Below are 22,139 nucleotides of genomic sequence, written 5' to 3' on the forward strand. Positions count from 1 at the left end.
CATTTAAATTTGGACAAGGGGATTAGTTTGAACAACTTATTCTAAGCAGGCTTAAATTTTGAAAGAAGTTAAAATTAGCTCACTTTTACAATCACGGTAATAAGATTGCAAAGTTGCAAACACAGTAGTGACACTATATTTAAACAAAACAGCTTTTTGTTTCATCTTTTTGTAGTTATTAGAGTATGATTTCCATGGATGTGATATTTCTTTCCCAAAGAAAAACCACTTCTATTTTTGCCACTATATTCTGTAGTTATTTTCAATATATCTTTTCTCTTTCTTTTGGAGTATAATATTATGGTAGCAGTATTTTCTAAGAATGAGAACGATTTGTCAAACTTACGCAGATTTATTATTGATGTCATGACTATTCCTTTGACCAAAACCTGGTATATTTAAAACATTTGTTACAACGGCTCACAAGGGGTAAGTTAGTAAATTCACTTAGATCAACCTCCCTCCCATTGAAAGATCCCTAAAACTCAGAAATATAAAAGAACACCCACCCTTCCATCGCCGTAACCTGAGATCAACACCGACAACAACAAACTCAGTATAATTTCACAAATAAAATTTAAGATAATAATGTACGCAATTTTACCTCTATGCGGAGAAGTTATTTCCGATAGATAGTATTAAAAAAATATACAATAATGGATAAATTAGGAAAAAAAAAAAAATATTAACAATAGCAAGATAAACACCATAGCCCCACCCTCCAAAAGAAAACAACCCCAAGATTGTAGAAATACAAAAGAACAAATATCTATTATAAATATTTATTCGATGTTTATATTAAATTATCTTAATTTTTTATATTTTAAGTAACTAATAAAATAATAATTTATGCTTAAATGATAGTATAGATATTATCATTTATTTATCGAATTAGTATAAATAACAAATAATCGTATCTTCATTTTTCTAAAAAGCATCTAAACCCTCCTTTGGCAAGCCCCAATCCCCGGCGGGGAGAGAGGGGGTATGGCTTGGAAAAAGCCTTTGCTTAGTGAACAAATGTGACTTTCTTAAATATGATTATGGCATGGGAGGAGAGATAAAAAGCCACTATTAGATGAGGAACAGAGGCTTTGATTTGAAGCATAAACTTTTTCATTAAAGTATGTTTCTGACAAATCCTCTCTAATCTTTTCATACTTTAAACTTGATTAATAATTAAGTGAATAGGGTATGTGCTTATACTAATTAAAGTGGCACAGTGGGCGGGTTCTATTATTTAGCCCGAATTTTGACCCGAATGGATTATCATCACCACTTAGTCGTCTAATCATATGCATCTCACATGGGAAAGTAGGATAACCCTCATTAGCTTGTTTCACAGTAACAAAACCTTGCACGTGCACCACATGAATGGCACGTGGAATTACTCTTAACTTTTTAATCCTTTTCTTTTTTATATTTGGGTGCGTAAGTGTTTGCCATTAATCAGTGGGATATGTAAAACATTTCAAACAGTATCGATTTATTTGTTTATTATATGTTGGGATCGAGTTCATTGCAATAATGATATCATGTATCACTGCCTTAAAATTCTCAATGATTTTCTGAAGAAATTCCGATATTTAAATGATACTGGTGGAGTTTCAACGTTAATAAATGAACTCTAGGCTGTTGCTTCCTTTTCTATTGCTTTCTCTTTTTACACATACAGTCTGCACTAAGTTTAATGAGATTTGTGGACTAGTTTATTTGTAGCAATAAAGCAATTGACAAGTAATGGGCTTTCTCAGTTAGTCAGTTGCATCTGACTCTTTTATGGGAACTTTTCATAATTGCTTATAGATTCAAACAATATTTCATAATATACAACCACAATAAAATTTTCATATTATACAACTTTTACGTATAATCTTAAAATATGGTAGAATCCCTATAGAAAAGAATGCAAACTGTAACGTATCTCATTTCTCGTCCCATCCCATAATTAATGTTGGGTTTTTTAAGCATAAATATAGCTTAAAAGAGGGTGAATGGGAAATGGAGGGAAATTGAAAATATTTGAGTTTCCCTCCTTGACAAAGGGATATTGTCCCATATTGGAAGAGAAAGAGATTTTGATAGGTATATATACAATTGCACATCTTCTAGCTATTAAAGAGTTAAGAAGAAGGCAAGCCGCGCTCGACTTCGGCTTCGGCTTCGGTCAAATGATCGATTGATTGATTAAACGGAGTATTAATATTAAATCCAAACGTAATAGTATATGCCCTTCACTTTTTGTAAAAGACATTTACAAAACAGTTTGCACCTCTTCAGAAGAAGAGTTTGTACCTCTTCAAATCTGAAGAGTTGAAGAACAGTTTGCATCTCTTCAGATTTGAAGAAACAGTTGGCACCTCTTTGGATTTGAAGAGTTGCACCTCTTCAGATTGAGCTCAACATTGGCTATAAATACCAGTCCATTCTCTCAGTTTTTCCATACGAATTTCTGACTTCTCCTCCTTTCTTCTGTATTGTTTTAACTACAAACAAAGTATCAGTAAGTGTGATTTGCTACCGATTTTGTGTTCGCTGAAACATTGGTGTTTGAAGTATCGCTACACCAGTGTGTAATTCGTTCTATCCTGAGAGGAAATAATCCACAACCGTGGGTACTAGGAGGGGATTAAATTCCTTAAGGAAACACTGTGAATTCAGTGGGCTCGGATTAAATTCTGTTTCATTTACATTTATGTTATTTTATCTTCTCCATAATTATTTTATAAATACAGAAAAACAACAAGCTTAAGGAATTTAATCTTTTCTGTATTTGTGTTATATTCACTGTTTCTGGAGACTAAAACCTGTGTGGTTTTCTACTCCAGTAGAGATTAAAATCTACGTGATTTTAATATTTGTTTGTGTCATTCTTTTACAGAAATGACGAACGACAACGGGAACCAGACTGTTCCTATGGTAACTGCCAACGCATCGACAAGCCGAACACCACCGGCACTAGCACCGACAGAAAAACCCGGAAAATTTTTCGGGATTGACTTCAAGCGCTGACAGCAAAAGATGTTCTTCTACTTGACAACTTTAAGTCTGCAGAAGTTCATTACGGAAGATGTTCCTGTTCTGCCCGACGAAACTCCAGAAAATGAACGCTTTCTCGTGACTGAGTCGTGGAAGCATTCTGATTTTCTATGCAAGAATTACGTTCTTAGTGGACTAGAGGACAATCTGTATAACGTCTATAGTAATATGGAGATGTCAAAACAACTGTGGATAGCGCTTGAAAGGAAATACAAAACGGAAGATGCCGGGTTAAAGAAAGACAAGAAGAAGGGTCAAGCATACATGGTTGAAAAGTACGAAGATATCGATGACTTGTTGTCAAATGGTTTTAAGATAAATGAATGTGATAAATGTGTGTACATTAAAAATATTTCAAATCACATAGTCATTATTTGCTTATATGTGGATGATATGCTAATAATGAGTAATGACATTGCCAACATAAATGCGACTAAGCGTATGCTAATTAGCAATTTGATATGAAGGACTTGGGAGTTGCTGATTTAATTCTAGGGATTAAGATCAATAAGATTCCTCAAGGTCTGGCATTTTCACAATCTCATTATATTAAGACAGTACTTAGAAAATTCAAGCACTTAGGGTTTAAAGTTGTAAAGACTCCAATTGACGTGAATCTTGCATTCGCAAAGAACAAAGGCCAAAGCATATCACAATTGGATTATGCTCGTGTGTTGGGATGCTTAATGCACATCATGAATTGTACACGACCATATATATCTTGTGCTATACGCAAATTGAGTCGATACACGAGCAATCCAGGTCAATCTCATTGGATGGCGATGAAACGAGTTTTGGGATATTTAGAACATACCCAGGACTTTGCTTTGCACTACAGTAAATATCCTGCGGTGATTGAGGGATATTGTGATGCAAATTGGATCACCGGTTCAACTGATTCTAAGTCCACAAGTGGATATGTATTCACTATTGGTGGAGGAGCGGTATCTTGAAAGTCGTCCAAGCAAACTTGTATTGCTCGCTCTACAATGGAAGCTGAATTCATAGCCTTAGATAAAGCCGGTGAAGAAGCTGAATGGCTCCGGAATTTCTTGGAAGACATTCCATTTTGGCCCAAACAGTTGGCACCAATATGCATACATTGCGATAGTCAAGCTGCAATTGGAAGGGCTGGGAGCGTGATGTATAACGGTAAATCTCGTCATATACGACGAAGACATAAAACCGTTAGGCAATTACTCTCTAGAGGAATTATCACGATTGACTATGTAAAGTCAAGCAATAATGTATCGGATCTACTTACAAAAGGCCTAACTAGAGAGGTAGTTGAGAAATCATCTAGGGGAATGGGACTATGGCCGAGAACAAGCCATTGTGGCGGTAACTCTACCTAGAAGACTGGAGATCCCGAGATCTAGGTTCAAGGAGATCAAACAAAGTCATTAATGACGGTTCAACATTATCAACTAAAAGTTTGGTCCATTCTCGTGATGAGATAATGTTCAGTACCAAGGATAAAGCATTAAAGTTTTTTATGATTTCTAAATTTGATACGGGATATATCAAATAATGTATCTACGGGATGACATGTTTAGGAATCACCTATGTAAGTGTGAAGTGTTAACCGCTTCAAGGAGAATTTTGTAAGGCCAATTCTCTACGCACTTATTAAACCAGGCGGTGTTCATGGCTGAAACGAACACAACAATGAGAGCCAAAGACGGTTAAGGGTCAGTTGTGTGACTTATGATTGTCTAGGTATACATCAAAGTTCGACGGTTCAAAGATATCAAATCTACCGATTGACCGAGTATATCCGACATGAGTTCACTACGGAAAGTTCAAAGGGAAACCTATTTATCCTGATATAATTAATCCTTGCTTGCGAATCACACAGTTTTCATGCATATTTCCATGATATAGCCATTCCCCATTCATGTGGGGGAAGGTTGGGTTTTTTAAGCATAAATATAGCTTAAAAGAGGGTGAATGGGAAATGGAAGAAAATTTAAAATATTTGAGTTTCCCTCCTTGACAAAGGGATATTGTCTCATATTGAAAGAGGAAGAGATTTAGGTAGGTATATATACAATTGCACTTCTTCTAGCTATTAAAGATTTAAGAAGAAGACAAGTCTCGCACCGTCGTCGTCGCTCGCTCGCTCGGCTCGGCTTCGGCTACGGTTTCGGCTTCGGATTTGGATTCGGATTCGGATTCGGTCAAATGATCGATTGATTGATTAATTTTTTGGACAAAATTTATTTGTTAATTATAAATATTAACAGAATTATTATTAAATATCCGGTTTTTTGTAAACGGAATATTAATATTAAATCCAAACGTAATAGTATATGCCCTTCACTTTTTGTAAAAGATATTTACAAAACAGTTTGCACCTCTTCAGAAGAACAGTTTGTACCTCTTCAAATCTGAAGAGTTGAAGAACAGTTTGCACCTCTTCGGATTTGAAGAGTTGCACCTCTTCAGATTGAGCTCAACATTGGCTATAAATACCAGTCCATTCTCTCAGTTTTTCCATACGAATTTCTGACTTCTCCTCCTTTCTTTTGCATTGTTTTAACTACAAACAAAGTATAGGTAAGTGTGATTTGCTACCGATTTTGTGTTCGCTGAAACATTGGTGTTTGAAGTATCGCTACACCAGTGTGTAATTCGTTCTATCTTGGGAGGAAATAATCCACAACCTTGGGTACTAGGAGGGGATTAAATTCCTTAAGGAAACACTGTGAATTCAGTGGGCTCGGATTAAATTCTGTTTCATTTATATTTATGTTATTTTATCTTCTCCATAATTATTTTACAAATACAGAAAAACAACAAGCTTAAGGAATTTAATCTTTTCTGTATTTGTGTTATATTCACTGTTTCTGGATACTAAAACCTGTGTGGTTTTCTACTCCAGTGGAGATTAAAATCTACGTGATTTTAACATTTGTTTGTGTCATTCTTTTACAGAAATGACGAACGACATCAGGAACCAGACTGTTCCTATGGTAACTGCCAACGCATCGACAAGCCGAACACCACCGGCACTAGTATCGGCAGAAAAACCCGGAAAATTTTTTGGGATTGACTTCAAGCGCTGGCAGCAAAATATGTTCTTCTACTTGACGACTTTAAGTCTGCAGAAGTTCATTACGGAAGATGTTCTTGTTCTGCCCGACGAAACTCCAGAAAATGAACGCTTTCTCGTGACTGAGTCGTGGAAGCATTCTGATTTTCTATGCAAGAATTACGTTGTTAGTGGACTAGAGGACAATCTGTATAACGTCTATAGTAATATGGAGACGTCAAAACAACTGTGGATAGTGCTTGAAAGGAAATACAAAACGGAAGATGCCGGCTTAAAAAAATTCGTTGCCGCTAAATTTTTGGACTATAAAATGGTAGATAACAAGTCTGTTATTACCCAAGTCCAAGAATTGCAAGTGATTATTCACGATCTCCTTGCTGAAGGTATAAGTCAAATTAATACAAATGTTGAAAGTATTAATTATATTATTTCTACTAACAGAATTTTCACTGAAGGCCTTGTCATCAATGAAGTGTTCCAAGTTGCAGCAATGATTAAAAAGTTGCCTCCTTTGTGGAAGGACTTCAAAAACTACTTGAAACACAAACGAAAGGAGATGTCCCTTGAAGATCTCATTGTTCGGTTGAGAATCGAAGAGGACAATAAAGCTGCTGAAAAGAAAGGACGTGGAAACTCAACAATAATGGGAGCAAACATTGTTGAGGATAGAAAGAGGAAGAAGGCTTATGGACCGAAAAGCAACCCAAGCAAGAAGCGGTTCAACGTAAATTGCTACAACTGTGGAATATCTGGACACAGATCTGCAGATTGTCGTTCTCCAAAGAAAGACAAGAAGAAGGGTCAAGCAAACATGGTTGAAAAGCACGAAGATATCGATGACTTGTGTGCTATGCTTTCTGAATGCAACTTGGTAGGAAATCCTAAGGAGTGGTGGATTGATTCTGGAGCCACTCGCTATGTTTATGCTATTAGAGAAGCATTTGCTACATATGCTCTTGTTCGACCCGAAGAGACGCTTTCTATGGGAAATTATACAACGGCAAAAATTGAAGGATCTGGAAAGATATTTATGAAAATGACTTCTGGTAAGGTGGTGACCTTGAACAACGTCCTTCATGTTCCCAAGATTAGAAAGAACTTAGTCTCTGCTGGACTTCTAGTTAAGAATGGTTTTAAGTGTGTCTTTGTATCTGATAAGGTTGTAATAAGTAAGAATGAAATATTTGTAGGAAAATATTACCTCACTGAGGGCCTTTTCAAGCTGAATGTAATGGTTATTGAGAATAATAATAAAATTTCAGCTTCTTCTTACTTACTTGAGTCAAATGAATTATGACATATACGTTTGGGTCATGTCAATTACAAAACCTTGAGAAAAATAATTAATTTAGAAGTATTGCCTATGTTTGAATGCGACAAATCAAAATGTCAAATCTGTGTGGAATCTAAGTATGTTAAACATCCTTATAAGTCAGTTAAAAGGAATTCAAATCCTTTAGACTTAATTCACACAGATATTTGCGACATGAAGTCAATACCATCTCGCGGTGGAAAGAAGTATTTCATAACTTTTATTGATGACAGTACTCGATATTGCTATGTTTACTTACTTAATAGTAAAGATGAAGCAATAGATGCATTCAGGTAATACAAAAATGAAGTTGAAACGCAACTTAACAAGAAAATTAAAATGATAAGAAGTGATAGGGGTGGCGAAGATGAATCTCCTTTTGAAGAAATATGTCTAGAATATGGAATAATTTATCAAACAACTGCCCCTTACATGCCCCAATCCAATGGGATTGCGGAAAGAAAGAATCGCTCATTAAAGGATATGATGAACGCATTGTTGATAAGTTCTGGTTTGCCACAGAACTTGTGGGGGGAAGCCGTTCTTACGGCTAACAGGATACTAAATCGGATACCCCATAGCAAAACACAATCCATTCCATATGAAAAATAGAAAGGAAGAAAACCCAACTTGAATTATTTTAAAGTGTGGGGGTGTTTGGTAAAAGTGCAAATTCCTAAACCCAAAAGAGTAAAAATAGGACCGAAAACGGTTGATTTTGTTTTCATAGGATATGCGACCAATAGTAAAGCATATCGATTTCTGGTTTATAAATCAGAAAATCCCGACATTCATAATAATACGGTTATAGAATCAGATAATACTGAATTCTTTGAAAATATATACCCGTATAACAAGGAATGTGAGTCGATTGGTGAAGGATCTAAATGACCTCGGAAAGAAACAAAAGAAAGTACATTTAATCAGGAGGATCCAAGACGTAGTAAACGTCAAAGAACGTCTACTTCATTTGGACCAGATTTTGTGACTTTCTTATTGGAAAATGAGCCTTGAACATTTAAAGAAGCTATGTCTTCTTCGGAATCATTGTTTTGGAAAGAGGCAATCAATAGTGAAATAGAATCCATATTGAATAACCATACATGGGAATTGGTTGATCTTCCTCCTGGAAATAAACCTTTGGGTTCTAAATGGATTTTTAAGAGGAAACTAAAAGATGATGGCACTATTGATAAATATAAGGCAAGACTTGTAGTCAAAGGGTATAGACAGCGAGAAGGTCTTGATTATTTTGATACATACTCTCCGGTTACAAGAATTACGTTCATACGAATGTTAGTAGCATTAGCTGCAGTTTATGAGCTTGAAATTCATCAAATGGACGTTAAGACGGCCTTCTTAAATGGAGACTTGGAGGAAAAAATCTACATGGAACAACCTGAAGGGTTTGTGGTTCCTGGCAAAGAAAAGAAGGTATGTAGACTTGTTAAGTCTCTTTACGGACTAAAACAAGCACCCAAACAATGGCATGCGAAATTTGACCAAACAATATTGTCAAATGGTTTTAAGATAAATGAATGTGATAAATGTGTGTACATTAAAAATGTTCCAAATCACATAGTCATTATTTGCTTATATATGGATGATATGCTAATAATGAGTAATAACATTGCCAACATAAATGCGACTAAGCGTATGCTAACTAGCAAGTTTGATCTGGGAGAAAATAATCCACAACCTTGGGTACTAGGAGGGGATTAAATTCCTTAAGGAAACACTGTGAATTCAGTGGGTTCGGATTAAATTTTGTTTCATTTACATTTATGTTATTTTATCTTCTCCATAATTATTTTATAAATACAGAAACACAACAAGCTTAAGGAATTTAATCTTTTCTGTATTTGTGTTATATTCACTGTTTCTGGAGACTAAAACCTGTGTGGTTTTCTACTCCAGTAGAGATTAAAATCTACGTGATTTTAATATTTGTTTATGTCATTCTTTTACAGAAATGACGAAAGACAACGGTAACCAGACTGTTCCTATGGTAACTGCCAACGCATCGACAAGCCGAACACAACCGGCACTAGCACCGGCAGAAAAACCCGAAAAATTTTTCGGGATTGACTTCAAGCGCTGACAGCAAAAGATGTTCTTCTACTTGACGACTTTAAGTCTGCAGAAGTTCATTACGGAAGATGTTCCTGTTCTGCCCGACGAAACTCCAGAAAATGAACGCTTTCTCGTGACTGAGTCATGGAAGCATTCTGATTTTCTATACAAGAATTACGTTATTAGTGGACTTGAGGACAATCTGTATAACGTCTATAGTAATATGGAGACGTCAATACAACTGTGGATAGCGCTTGAAAGGAAATACAAAACGGAAGATGCCGGGTTAAAGAAAGACAAGAATAAGGGTCAAGCAAACATGGTTGAAAAGCACGAAGATATCGATGACTTGTTGTCAAATGGTTTTAAGATAAATGAATGTGATAAATGTGTGTACATTAAAAATATTCCAAATCACATAGTCATTGTTTGCTTATATGTGGATGATATGTTAATAATGAGTAATGACATTGCCAACATAAATGCGACTAAGCGTATGCTAACTAGCAAGTTTGATATGAAGGACTTGGGAGTTGCTGATTTAATTCTAGGGATTAAGATCAATAAGATTCCTCAAGGTCTAGCATTGTCATAATCTCATTATATTAATACAGTAGTTGAAAAATTCAAGCACTTAGGGTTTAAAGTTGCAAAGACTCCAATTGACGTGAATCTTGCATTAGTAAAGAACAAAGACCAAAGCATATCACAATTGGATTATGCTCGTGTGTTGGGATGCTTAATGTACATCATAAATTATACACGACCAGATATAGCTTGTGCTATAAGCAAATTGAGTATATACACGAGCAATCCAGGTCAATCTCATTGGATGGCGATGAAACGAGTTTTGGGATATTTAGAACATACCCAGGACTTTGCTTTGCACTACAGTAAATATCCTGCGGTGATTGAGGGATATTGTGATGCAAATTGGATCACCGATTCAACTGATTCTAAGTCCACAAGTGGATATTATTCACTATTGGTGGAGGAGCGGTATCTTGAAAGTCGTCCAAGCAAACTTGTATTGCTCGCTCTACAATGGAAGCTGAATTCATAGCCTTAGATAAAGCCGGTGAAGAAGCTGAATGGCTCCGAAATTTCTTGGAAGACATTCCATTTTGGCCCAAACCGTTGGCACCAATATGCATACATTGCGATAGTCAAGCTGCAATTGGAAGGGCTGGGAGCGTGATGTATAACGGTAAATCATGTCATATACGACGAAGACATAAAACCGTTAGGCAATTACTCTCTAGAGGAATTATCACGATTGACTATGTAAAGTCAAGCGATAATGTATCGGATCCACTTACAAAAAGCCTAACTAGAGAGGTAGTTGAGAAATCATCGAGGGGAATGGGACTATGGCCGAGAACAAGCCATTGTGGCGGTAACTCTACCTAGAAGACTGGACATCCCAAGATCTAGGTTCAAGGAGATCAAACAAAGTCATTAATGACAGTTCAACATTGTCAACTAAAAGTTTAGTCCATTCTCGTGATGAGATAATGTTCAGTACCAAGGATAAAGCATTAAGGCTTTTTAATGATTTCTAAATTTGATACGGGGTATATCAAATAATGTATCTACGGGATGACATGTTTAGGAATCACCTATGTAAGTGTGAAGTGTTAGCCGCTTCAAGGAGAATTTTGTAAGGCCAATTCTCTACGCACTTATTAAACCAGGCGGTGTTCATGGCTGAAACGAACACAACAATGAGAGCCAAAGACGGTTAAGGGTCGGTTGTGTGACTTATGGTTGTCTAGGTATACACCAAAGTTCGACGGTTCAAAGATATCAAATCTACCGATTGACCGAGTATATCCGACATAAGTTCACTACGGAAAGTTCAAAGGGAAACCTACTTATCCTAATACAATTAATCCTTGCTTGCGAATCACACAGTTTTTCATGCATATTTATGTGATATAGCCATTCCCCATTCATGTGGGGGATTGTTGGGTTTTTTAAGCATAAATATAGCTTAAAAGAGGGTGAATGGAAAATGGAAAAAAATTGAAAATATTTGAGTTTCCTCCTTGACAAAGGGATATTGTCCCATATTGGAAGAAGAAGAGATTTAGATGGGTATATATACAATTTCACTTCTTCTAGCTATTAAAGAGTTAAGAATAAGGCAAGTCTCGCGCCATCGTCGTCGCTCGCTCGCTCGGCTTTGGCTATGGCTTCGGCTTCGGCTTCGGATTCGGTCAAATGATCGATTGATTGATTAATTTTTTGGACCAAATTTATTTGTTAATAGTAAATATTAACAGAATTGTTATTAAATATCCGGTTTTTTGTAAACGGAATATTAATATTAAATCCAAACGTAATAGTATATGCCCTTCACTTTTTGTAAAAGACATTTACAAAACAGTTTGCACTCTTCAGAAGAACAGTTTGTACCTCTTCAAATCTGAAGAGTTGAAGAACAGTTTGCACCTCTTCAGATTTGAAGAAATAGTGGGCAGCTCTTCGGATTTGAAGAGTTGCACCTCTTCAGATTGAGCTCAACATTGGCTTTAAATACGAGTCCATTTTCTCAGTTTTTCCATACGAATTTCTGACTTCTCCTCCTTTCTTCTGCATTGTTTTAACTACAAACAAAGCATAAGTAAGTGTGATTTGCTACCGATTTTGTGTTCGCTGAAACATTGGTGTTTGAAGTATCGCTACACCAGTGTGTAATTCGTTCTATCCTGGGAGGAAATAATCCACAACCTTGGGTACTAGGAGGGGATTAAATTCCTTAAGGAAACACTGTGAATTCAGTGGGTTCGGATTAAATTTTGTTTCATTTACATTTATGTTATTTTATCTTCTCCATAATTGTTTTATAAATACAGAAACACAACTAGCTTAAGGAATTTAATCTTTTCTGTATTTGTGTTATATTCACTGTTTCTGGAGACTAAAACCTGTGTGGTTTTCTACTCCAGTAGAGATTAAAATCTACGTGATTTTAATATTTATTATGTGTCATTCTTTTACAGAAATGACGAAAGACAACGGTAACCAGACTGTTCCTATGGTAACTGCCAACGCATCGACAAGCTGAACACAACCGGCACTAGCACCGGCAGAAAAACCCGAAAATTTTTTCGGGATTGACTTCAAGCGCTGACAGCAAAAGATGTTCTTCTACTTGACGACTTTAAGTCTGCAGAAGTTCATTACGGAAGATGTTCCTGTTCTGCCCGACGAAACTCTAGAAAATGAATGCTTTCTCGTGACTGAGTCATGGAAGCATTCTGATTTTCTATACAAGAATTACGTTATTAATGGACTTGAGGACAATCTGTATAACGTCTATAGTAATATGGAGACGTCAATACAACTGTGGATAGCGCTTGAAAGGAAATACAAAACGGAAGATGCTGGGTTAAAGAAAGACAAGAAGAAGGGTCAAGCAAACATGGTTGAAAAGCACGAAGATATCGATGACTTGTTGTCAAATGGTTTTAAGATAAATGAATGTGATAAATGTGTGTACATTAAAAATATTCCAAATCACACAGTCATTGTTTGCTTATATGTGGATGATATGCTAATAATGAGTAATGACATAGCCAACATAAATGCGACTAAGCGTATGCTAACTAGCAAGTTTGATATGAAGGACTTGGGAGTTGCGGATTTAATTCTAGGGATTAAGATCAATAAGATTCCTCAAGGTCTAGCATTGTCACAATCTCATTATATTAATACAGTAGTTGAAAAATTCAAGCACTTAGGGTTTAAAGTTGCAAAGACTCCAATTGACGTGAATCTTGCATTAGTAAAGAACAAAGACCAAAGCATATCACAATTGAATTATGCTCGTGTGTTGGGATGCTTAATGTACATCATGAATTGTACACGACCAGATATAGCTTGTGCTATAAGCAAATTGAGTATATACACGAGCAATCCAGGTCAATCTCATTAGATGGCGATGAAACAAGTTTTGGGATATTTAGAACATACCCAGGACTTTGCTTTGCACTACAGTAAATATCCTGCGGTGATTGAGGGATATTGTGATGCAAATTGGATCGCCGGTTCAACTGATTCTAAGTCCACAAGTGGATATTATTCACTATTGGTGGAGGAGCGATATCTTGAAAGTCGTCCAAGCAAACTTGTATTGCTCGCTCTACAATGGAAGCTGAATTCATAGCCTTAGATAAAGCCGGTGAAGAAGCTGAATGGCTCCGAAATTTCTTGGAAGACATTCCATTTTGGCCCAAACCGTTGGCACCAATATGCATACATTGCGATAGTCAAGCTGCAATTGGAAGGGCAGGGAGCGTGATGTATAACGGTAAATCACGTCATATACGACGAACACATAAAACTGTTAGGCAATTACTCTCTAGAGGAATGATCACGATTGACTATGTAAAGTCAAGCGATAATGTATCGGATCCACTTACAAAAGGCCTAACTAGAGAGGTAGTTGAGAAATCATCGAGGGGAATGGGACTATGGCCGAGAACAAGCCATTGTGGCGGTAACTCTACCTAGAAGACTGGATATCCCAAGATCTAGGTTCAAGGAGATCAAACAAAGTCATTAATGACGGTTCAACATTGTCAACTAAAAGTTTAGTCCATTCTCGTGATGAGATAATGTTCAGTACCAAGGATAAAGCATTAAGGCTTTTTAATGATTTCTAAATTTGATACGGGGTATATCAAATAATGTATCTACGGGATGACATGTTTAGGAATCACCTATGTAAGTGTGAAGTGTTAGCCGCTTCAAGGAGAATTTTGTAAGGCCAATTCTCTACGCACTTATTAAACCAGGCGGTGTTCATGGCTGAAACGAACACAACAATGAGAGCCAAAGACGGTTAAGGGTCGGTTGTGTGACTTATGGTTGTCTAGGTATACACCAAAGTTCAACGGTTCAAAGATATCAAATCTACCGATTGACCGAGTATATCCGACATAAGTTCACTACGGAAAGTTCAAAGGGAAACCTACTTATCCTAATACAATTAATCCTTGCTTGCGAATCACACAGTTTTTCATGCATATTTATGTGATATAGCCATTCCCCATTCATGTGGGGGATTGTTGGGTTTTTTAAGCATAAATATAGCTTAAAAGAGGGTGAATGGGAAATGGAGGGAAATTGAAAATATTTGAGTTTCCTCCTTGACCAAGGGATATTGTCCCATATTGGAAGAAGAAGAGATTTAGATGGGTATATATATAATTGCACTTTTTCTAGCTATTAAAGAGTTAAGAATAAGGCAAGTTTCGCGTTGGCTTCGGCTTCGGCTTCGGATTCGGTCAAATGATCGATTGATTGATTAATTTTTTGGATCAAGTTTATTTGTTAATAGTAAATATTAACAGAATTGTTATTAAATATCCGGTTTTTTGTAAACGGAATATTAATATTAAATCCAAACGTAATAGTATATGCCCTTCACTTTTTGTAAAAGACATTTACAAAACAGTTTGCACCTCTTCAGAAGAACAAATTGTATCTCTTCAAATATGAAGAATTGAAGAACAGTTTGCACCTCTTTAGATTTGAAGAAACAGTTGGCACCTCTTCGGATTTGAAGAGTTGCACCTCTTCAGATTAAGCTCAACATTGGCTATAAATACCAGTCCATTCTCTCAGTTTTTCCATACAAATTTCTGACTTCTCCTCCTTTCTTCTGCATTGTTTTAACTACAAACAAAGCATCAATAAGTGTGATTTGCTACCGATTTTGTGTTCGCTGAAATATTGATGTTTGAAGTATCATTACACCAGTGTGTAATTCGTTCTATCCTGGAAGGAAATAGTCCACAACCTTGGGCACTATGAGGGAATTAAATTCCTTAAGAAAATACTGTGAATTCAGTGGGCTCGGATTAAATTCTGTTTCATTTACATTTATGTTATTTTATCTTCTCCATAATTATTTTACAAATACAGAAAAACAACAAGCTTAAGGAATTTAATCTTTTCTGTATTTGTGTTATATTCACTATTTCTAGAGACTAAAACCTATGTGGTTTTCTACTCCAGTGGAGATTAAAATCTACATGATTTTAACATTTGTTTGTGTCATTCTTTTACAGAAATGACGAATAACAACGGGAACCAGACTGTTCCTATGGTAACTGCCAACGCATCGACAAGCCGAACACAATCGGCACTAGCACCGGCAGAAAAACTCGGAAAATTTTACGGGATTGACTTCAAGCGCTGACAGCAAAAGATGTTCTTCTACTTGACGATTTTAAGTCTGCAGAAGTTCATTACGGAAGATGTTCCTGTTCTGCCCGACGAAACTCCAAAAAATGAACGCTTTCTCGTGACTGAGTCGTGGAAGAATTCTGATTTTCTATACAAGAATTACGTTATTAGTGGACTTGAGGACAATCTGTATAACGTCTATAGTAATATGGAGACGTCAATACAACTGTGGATAGTACTTGAAAGGAAATACAAAACGGAAGATGCCGGGGTAAAGAAAGACAAGAAGAAGGGTCAAGCAAACATAGTTGAAAAGCACGAAGATATCGATGACTTGTTGTCAAATGGTTTTAAGATAAATGAATGTGATAAATGTGTGTACATTAGAAATATTCCAAATCACATAGTCATTGTTTGTTTATATGTTGATGATATGCTAATAATGAGTAATGACATTGCCAACATAAATGCGACTAAGCGTATACTAACTAGCAAGTTTGATATGAAGGACTTGGAAGTTGCTGATTTAATTCTAGGGATTAAGATCAATAAGATTCCTCAAGGTCTACCATTGTCACAATCTCATTATATTAATACAGTACTTGAAAAATTCAAGCACTTAGGGTTTAAAGTTGCAAAGACTCCAATTGACGTGAATCTTGCATTAGCAAAGAACAAAGGCCAAAGCATATCACAATTGGATTATGCTCGTGTGTTGGGATGCTTAATGTACATCATGAATTATACACGACCAGATATAGCTTGTGCTATAAGCAAATTGAGTCGATATACGAGAAATCCAGGTCAATCTCATTGGATGGCGATGAAATGAGTTTTGGGATATTTAGAACATACCCAGGACTTTGCTTTGCACTACAGTAAATATCCTGCGATGATTGAGGGATATTGTGATGCAAATTGGATCACCGGTTCAACTGATTCTAAGTCCACAAGTGGATATGTATTCACTATTGGTGGAGGAGCGGTATCTTGGAAGTCGTCCAAGCAAACTTGTATTGCTCGCTCTACAATGGAAGCTGAATTCATAGCCTTAGATAAAGCTGGTGAAGAAGTTGAATGGCTCCGGAATTTCTTGGAAGACATTCTATTTTGGCCCAAACCGTTGGCACCAATATGCATACATTGCGATAGTCAAGCTGCAATTGGAAGGGCTGGGAGCGTGATGTATAACGGTAAATCTCGTCATATACGACGAAGACATAAAACTGTTAGGCAATTACTCTCTAGAGGAATTATCACGATTGACTATGTAAAGTCAAGCAATAATGTATCGGATCCACTTACAAAAGGCCTAACTAGAGAGGTAGTTGAGAAATCATCGAGGGGAATGGGACTATGGCCGAGAACAAGCCATTGTGGCGGTAACTCTACCTAGAAGACTGGAGATCCTGAGATCTAGGTTCAAGGAGATCAAACAAAGTCATTAATGACGGTTCAACATTGTCAACTAAAAGTTTAGTCCATTCTCGTGATGAGATAATGTTCAGTACCAAGGATAAAGCATTAAGGCTTTTTAATGATTTCTAAATTTGATACGGGGTATATCAAATAATGTATCTACGGGATGACATGTTTAGGAATCACCTATGTAAGTGTGAAGTGTTAGCCGCTTCAAGGAGAATTTTGTAAGGCCAATTCTCTACGCACTTATTAAACCAGGCGGTGTTCATGGCTGAAACGAACACAACAATGAGAGCCAAAGACGGTTAAGGGTCGGTTGTGTGACTTATGGTTGTCTAGGTATACACCAAAGTTTGACGGTTCAAAGATATCAAATCTACCGATTGACCGAGTATATCCGACATAAGTTCACTACGGAAAGTTCAAAGGGAAACCTACTTATCCTGATATAATTAATCCTTGCTTGCGAATCACACGGTTTTTCATGCATATTTCTGTGATATAGCCATTCCCCATTCATGTGGGGGAAGGTTGGGTTTTTTAAGCATAAATATAGCTTAAAAGAGGGTGAATGGGAAATGGAGGAAAATTGAAAATATTTGAGTTTCCTCCTTGACAAAAGGATATTGTCCCATATTGGAAGAAGAAGAGATTTAGATAGGTATATATACAATTGCACTTCTTCTAGCTATTAAAGAGTTAAGAATAAGGCAAGTCTCGTGCCGTCGTCGTCGCTCGCTCGCTCGGCTTTGGCTATGGCTTCGGCTTCGGATTCGGATTCGGTCAAATGATCGATTGATTGATTAATTTTTTGGACCAAATTTATTTGTTAATAATAAATATTAATAGAATTTTTATTAAATATCCGGGTTTTTATAAACAGAATATTAATATTAAATTCAAACGTAATAGTATATGCCCTTCACTTTTTGTAAAAGACATTTACAAAACAGTTTGCACCTCTTCAGAAGAACAGTTTGTACCTCTTCAAATCTGAAGAGTTGAAGAACAATTTGCACCTCTTCAGATTTGAAGAAACAGTTGGCACCTCTTCGGATTTGAAGAGTTGCACCTCTTCAGATTGAGCTCAACATTAGCTATAAATACCAGTCCATTCTCTCAGTTTTTTCATACGAATTTCTGATTTCTCCTCCTTTTTTCTGCATTGTTTTAACTACAAACAAAGTATCAGTAAGTGTGATTTGCTACCGATTTTGTGTTTGCTGAAACATTGGTGTTTGAAGTATCGCTACACCAGTGTGTAATTCGTTCTATCCTGGGAGGAAATAATCCACAACCTTGGGTACTAGGAGGGGATTAAATTCCTTAAGGAAACACTGTGAATTCAGTGGGCTCGGATTAAATTCTGTTTCATTTACATTTATGTTATTTTATCTTCTCCATAATTGTTTTACAAATACAGAAAAACAACAATTAATGCCTATCAATTCTCTATTTTGTTTAATCAACGTTTTCATTATAAACCCATTAAATTATTACTATTTCAATCTTCATCTGGGTCTCTAAATTTCTCCATCACCTTTATTTAAATTATCCTCCAACACATTCTCAACAAACAATTCATTATTTATCAACTTCTCCTTCTCCCGTAGGAGAAATATTCTTCAAATAAAACTATCAAAAAAGGTGATGTATTATATATTATATACCAATTTCATAAAAAATTATATTATATGATATATTGTATACCATATTTATTAGTAGTATGCATCATATAAACTAAAGTGATATTATACAGTGAAGGTATGTTGTATAATATACTATACCAATATCATATAAGTTTGTATTATATAATATACTATATACGATATTTATTAACAGTATACATCATATTTTTCTTCTCAATGTACACATCAGATAACTAAAAGTGTATGTTATATTGTATACTTATGTATCATTTTCACATTAGTTTATACTGTATAATCAGAAAGATATATCATTAAGTGAGAGAGAATCTCAAGGAGAGATTTTAGGAATTAAAAAGTTGTACATATTTAATTAAAAAGGTAAGATTTTAAAATAAATTGTACTAAAAATAATTTTGTTAAAGCAGTTGTAGAAAATATAAATAAGTCTTTAAAGAGTTGTATTCTATGTAAATTCATCCTCTTTTATTTGCAATTGGATAAAGAAGCATCAAAGGAAATGGCAATTCCAGGGACATACTCTTTGTTTAATTAGTTAACTCAACAATTGTGATTCAATTCAAAGAACTCTGAATAAGGAGAGCATATATAACAAAGAAACCCTATGTAAATTGCATAGATCTAATGTTGATATTAGAAAATATGCAACTTAATTGTAGTGCTTTCTTGCAAATTTTGAATCTAACTCTTAATTAACAAATATCAACTAGTACTAAAATTTGGTCAAGTTAATTATTGGATACAAAAAATGTCCAATAAATTGCAACAGAGAACATAAAAAGCATTATTAACGATAGAAGAGTGTCGTACGGCCGGAAATGTGAGAACACATATAAAAAGAGCACTTAGCAAAATATGACAAGTGTAACGGTTATGTTGACAAAATTGCTACCCATCAATAAAGTTTGAGCACTTTTCCACTAGAGCTCGTACCCAATTAAGATTTAATTAACACCACGGAATATATTCAGAAATTTTCCATTGTGCCAAAAGAATTGCTTGGAGTTTTGCTATTGTCTTTTGTTATTCATGAATATTCCAAGTGGATTGGATGTTAAAACCACAACAAGCATTCTGTTATATTTATATTTTCAAAACTTTTTGTACTCATTATCATTTTCTTTTTTGGTCCAATAAGTCGTGATAATCTCTCAACCAAAAGAATATAATGAGACACGACAAAAGACTTAGTCCTAATTAAACTCTCTGATAAATTTTAATTTCGAATATCAAAAAGAGAAACGGGTTAAATTTGCTTTTGATCCCTGACGAAGTTGGAAAATTTAAGAGGTAAATTTTAACCTTTTTTCTCTTAAAGAATTTGAACGTGGGTTCATCAATTTCATGCTAGAGCTCCGGCCACTAATGACAAGGGCAGAAAATACGTGATTATTTGCTAATAGCAAGGTTATGAATGAATCAAAAATATAACGGAGAGTAAAATTAAGTAATTTCGGATAGTTCATGAACAAAATTAAGTTCTTGCCCTATCAAAAATATCAATTTCACATTCGAGAGAAAGGTCTAAGGTGTTTTTCTTAATATTCTGTCATATATAATGGAGCATAAAATTAAATTATACTGAAGCAGCAAATTAACCCACTACAGATTCAAAGTCTCACTGAACAAGCATGGAGCCGTGATATTCCCCATTAGAATTAGAATAATATATACATTTGTGCATAAATATGCTAAACTTTATATGCAACATTTCTTTCTATTGTTTTAAGACTAGCTCTATCCCTCTACCTCTATCTTGTTTATAATAGTGAGACTCGAGCCACACGTGGTTTGGTGCAAGTCGAATGTAGAGTAGTTCAATCAGTAAATAGTAGATGCTGATCAAAAACTAAAGTTAGGTTGATGGAATATTTTCTTTTCCTTGTTCAAATTAGCAATGAAAGGAAGCCCAGAGTTACTGGTCCTTTTCATTTTGAAAAGAAGATAATACATGTATTGATATTATGTAGCATCAATAGCATTGCCCATTAATAAAGGTGTCAAATGAGCGGGTTGGCCGATTTTAGGTGGGTCAATTTGTCGATTAACCCATTTTTTATCCGTATTAAAATGGATCAGATCAGATAATTTAATTATCCGTTTTTAAGTCATTCATATCCGACCCGATCTATTGCGCCCTACCCATTAATTACCGATATGAATTTGGTTTTCAATCTAAAAAGATTTTTCAAATGCAGGAAGCAGGTAAATATATTAATGGAGTATGTTGCCTAGAATTCAGAGGTTTCACATAAATTGAATGTAGGTGCCACTTAAAAGACTTTGTCGATGATCTACTATATTTTTGAAACTCCTCTTTCTAAGGAAGCATCTATGTGTTTGAATGGGCTGCCCGTTAGCAACCAGTTGCTAAGGCAACTCAAGCAACTGCTTGAGGCCCATATTTACGGGGCCCAAAATTTTCTAATATTAAATAGCTGCGTATGATAATATTTTTAAAAATATATCTAATATATCAAAGAAAAAGTGCATTTTTCATGAAAAAGGAAATAAGAGATAATTTGGTAATATAAATAGTTACTTTTGAGATTCACCCCTAAACATTATGTGTGAATATGTTTCCTGCCTCCTTTATACACTATCATCATTATCATGAGGCTCATATTACTTTGATTACTTTCTCTACAACTCCACTATCTCATAAAACATTCGGTCAAGTAAGATAGCAAAAGGCAATTGCAGCCCTTTTTTGTCAAGCTTTCCCGGCATTGCACCAAAAATATTGAAGCAACAAAATAACTATCTATGATCGTTTGTTAAACCAGGTTCAATTGTTATATACTTTTCTTATTACTTTGCATCGTGAAATTTGTTAATTTTTTATATCTTTTGTTTGTAAGTATATGCATCATCTTTTTATTTATTTATTTATTATGAATTTTAATATGTCAACAAGAAAATATGAATCCACGTATTAAAAATGCCAAAAAATGAAAGAATTGAAACTTTAATACAATCCCATAAAGGAGCGTTTGATAAATTTTACTAAATAATTTTTTTAATATCGAAAAACTCAGGACCCTCGTTGAAGTTAGGTTTTAGGCCCAAACACCATTGGGCCGCCCCTATGTTTGATTGATTCTGAGGACCAATAGACAAGTAGTACTCACATGGTTTTCAACTCACCTTTTCAGACTTCACCAACTTTTCAATCTTGCAAGCAATAAATAGACTTTTTTTCACTTTACTTTTGATCCTCAATTTTTATGTTTATTGAACTGTCTTAAATTCACAGCAGAGAAATCTACTTAAATTAACTCCTAGAAGTATATTATACTATGATTAACACTACTATTTAGAGGGAATGGCATGATTGGCTCAGAATGAGCAAGTGAATCTCATAAATTTTCTT

The 22,139-nt window shown here is 35.3% G+C and overlaps 1 protein-coding gene across 1 annotated transcript; it reads left to right on the forward strand.

Moving 5' to 3' along the window:
• Positions 1–6,737: 6,737 nt before the first annotated feature.
• Positions 6,738–13,419, forward strand: LOC138895439 (uncharacterized). Its single transcript, XM_070180126.1, has 7 exons — positions 6,738–7,263; positions 8,707–8,840; positions 9,550–9,868; positions 11,869–11,925; positions 12,485–12,522; positions 12,658–12,976; positions 13,061–13,419. Exons 1-7 carry the CDS (start codon positions 6,738–6,740, stop codon positions 13,417–13,419), a joined length of 1,752 nt encoding a protein of 583 aa, XP_070036227.1.
• The last annotated feature ends 8,720 nt before the right edge of the window (positions 13,420–22,139 follow it).

The sequence above is a fragment of the Nicotiana tomentosiformis genome, chromosome 7 (assembly GCF_000390325.3).
Source record: "Nicotiana tomentosiformis chromosome 7, ASM39032v3, whole genome shotgun sequence".
Lineage (NCBI taxonomy): Eukaryota > Viridiplantae > Streptophyta > Magnoliopsida > Solanales > Solanaceae > Nicotiana > Nicotiana tomentosiformis.

Bases quoted from the DNA above. Each gene is read 5' to 3' on its own strand.
- LOC138895439 (XM_070180126.1), top strand. From the start codon at position 6,738: ATGGGAGCAAACATTGTTGAGGATAGAAAGAGGAAGAAGGCTTATGGA. The intron at 9,869-11,868 runs GTGTGTACATTA...TTTACAAAACAG, and splicing joins GATAAATGAATGTGATAAAT to TTTGCACTCTTCAGAAGAAC. The intron at 12,977-13,060 runs GTGTGTACATTA...GTAATGACATAG, and splicing joins GATAAATGAATGTGATAAAT to CCAACATAAATGCGACTAAG.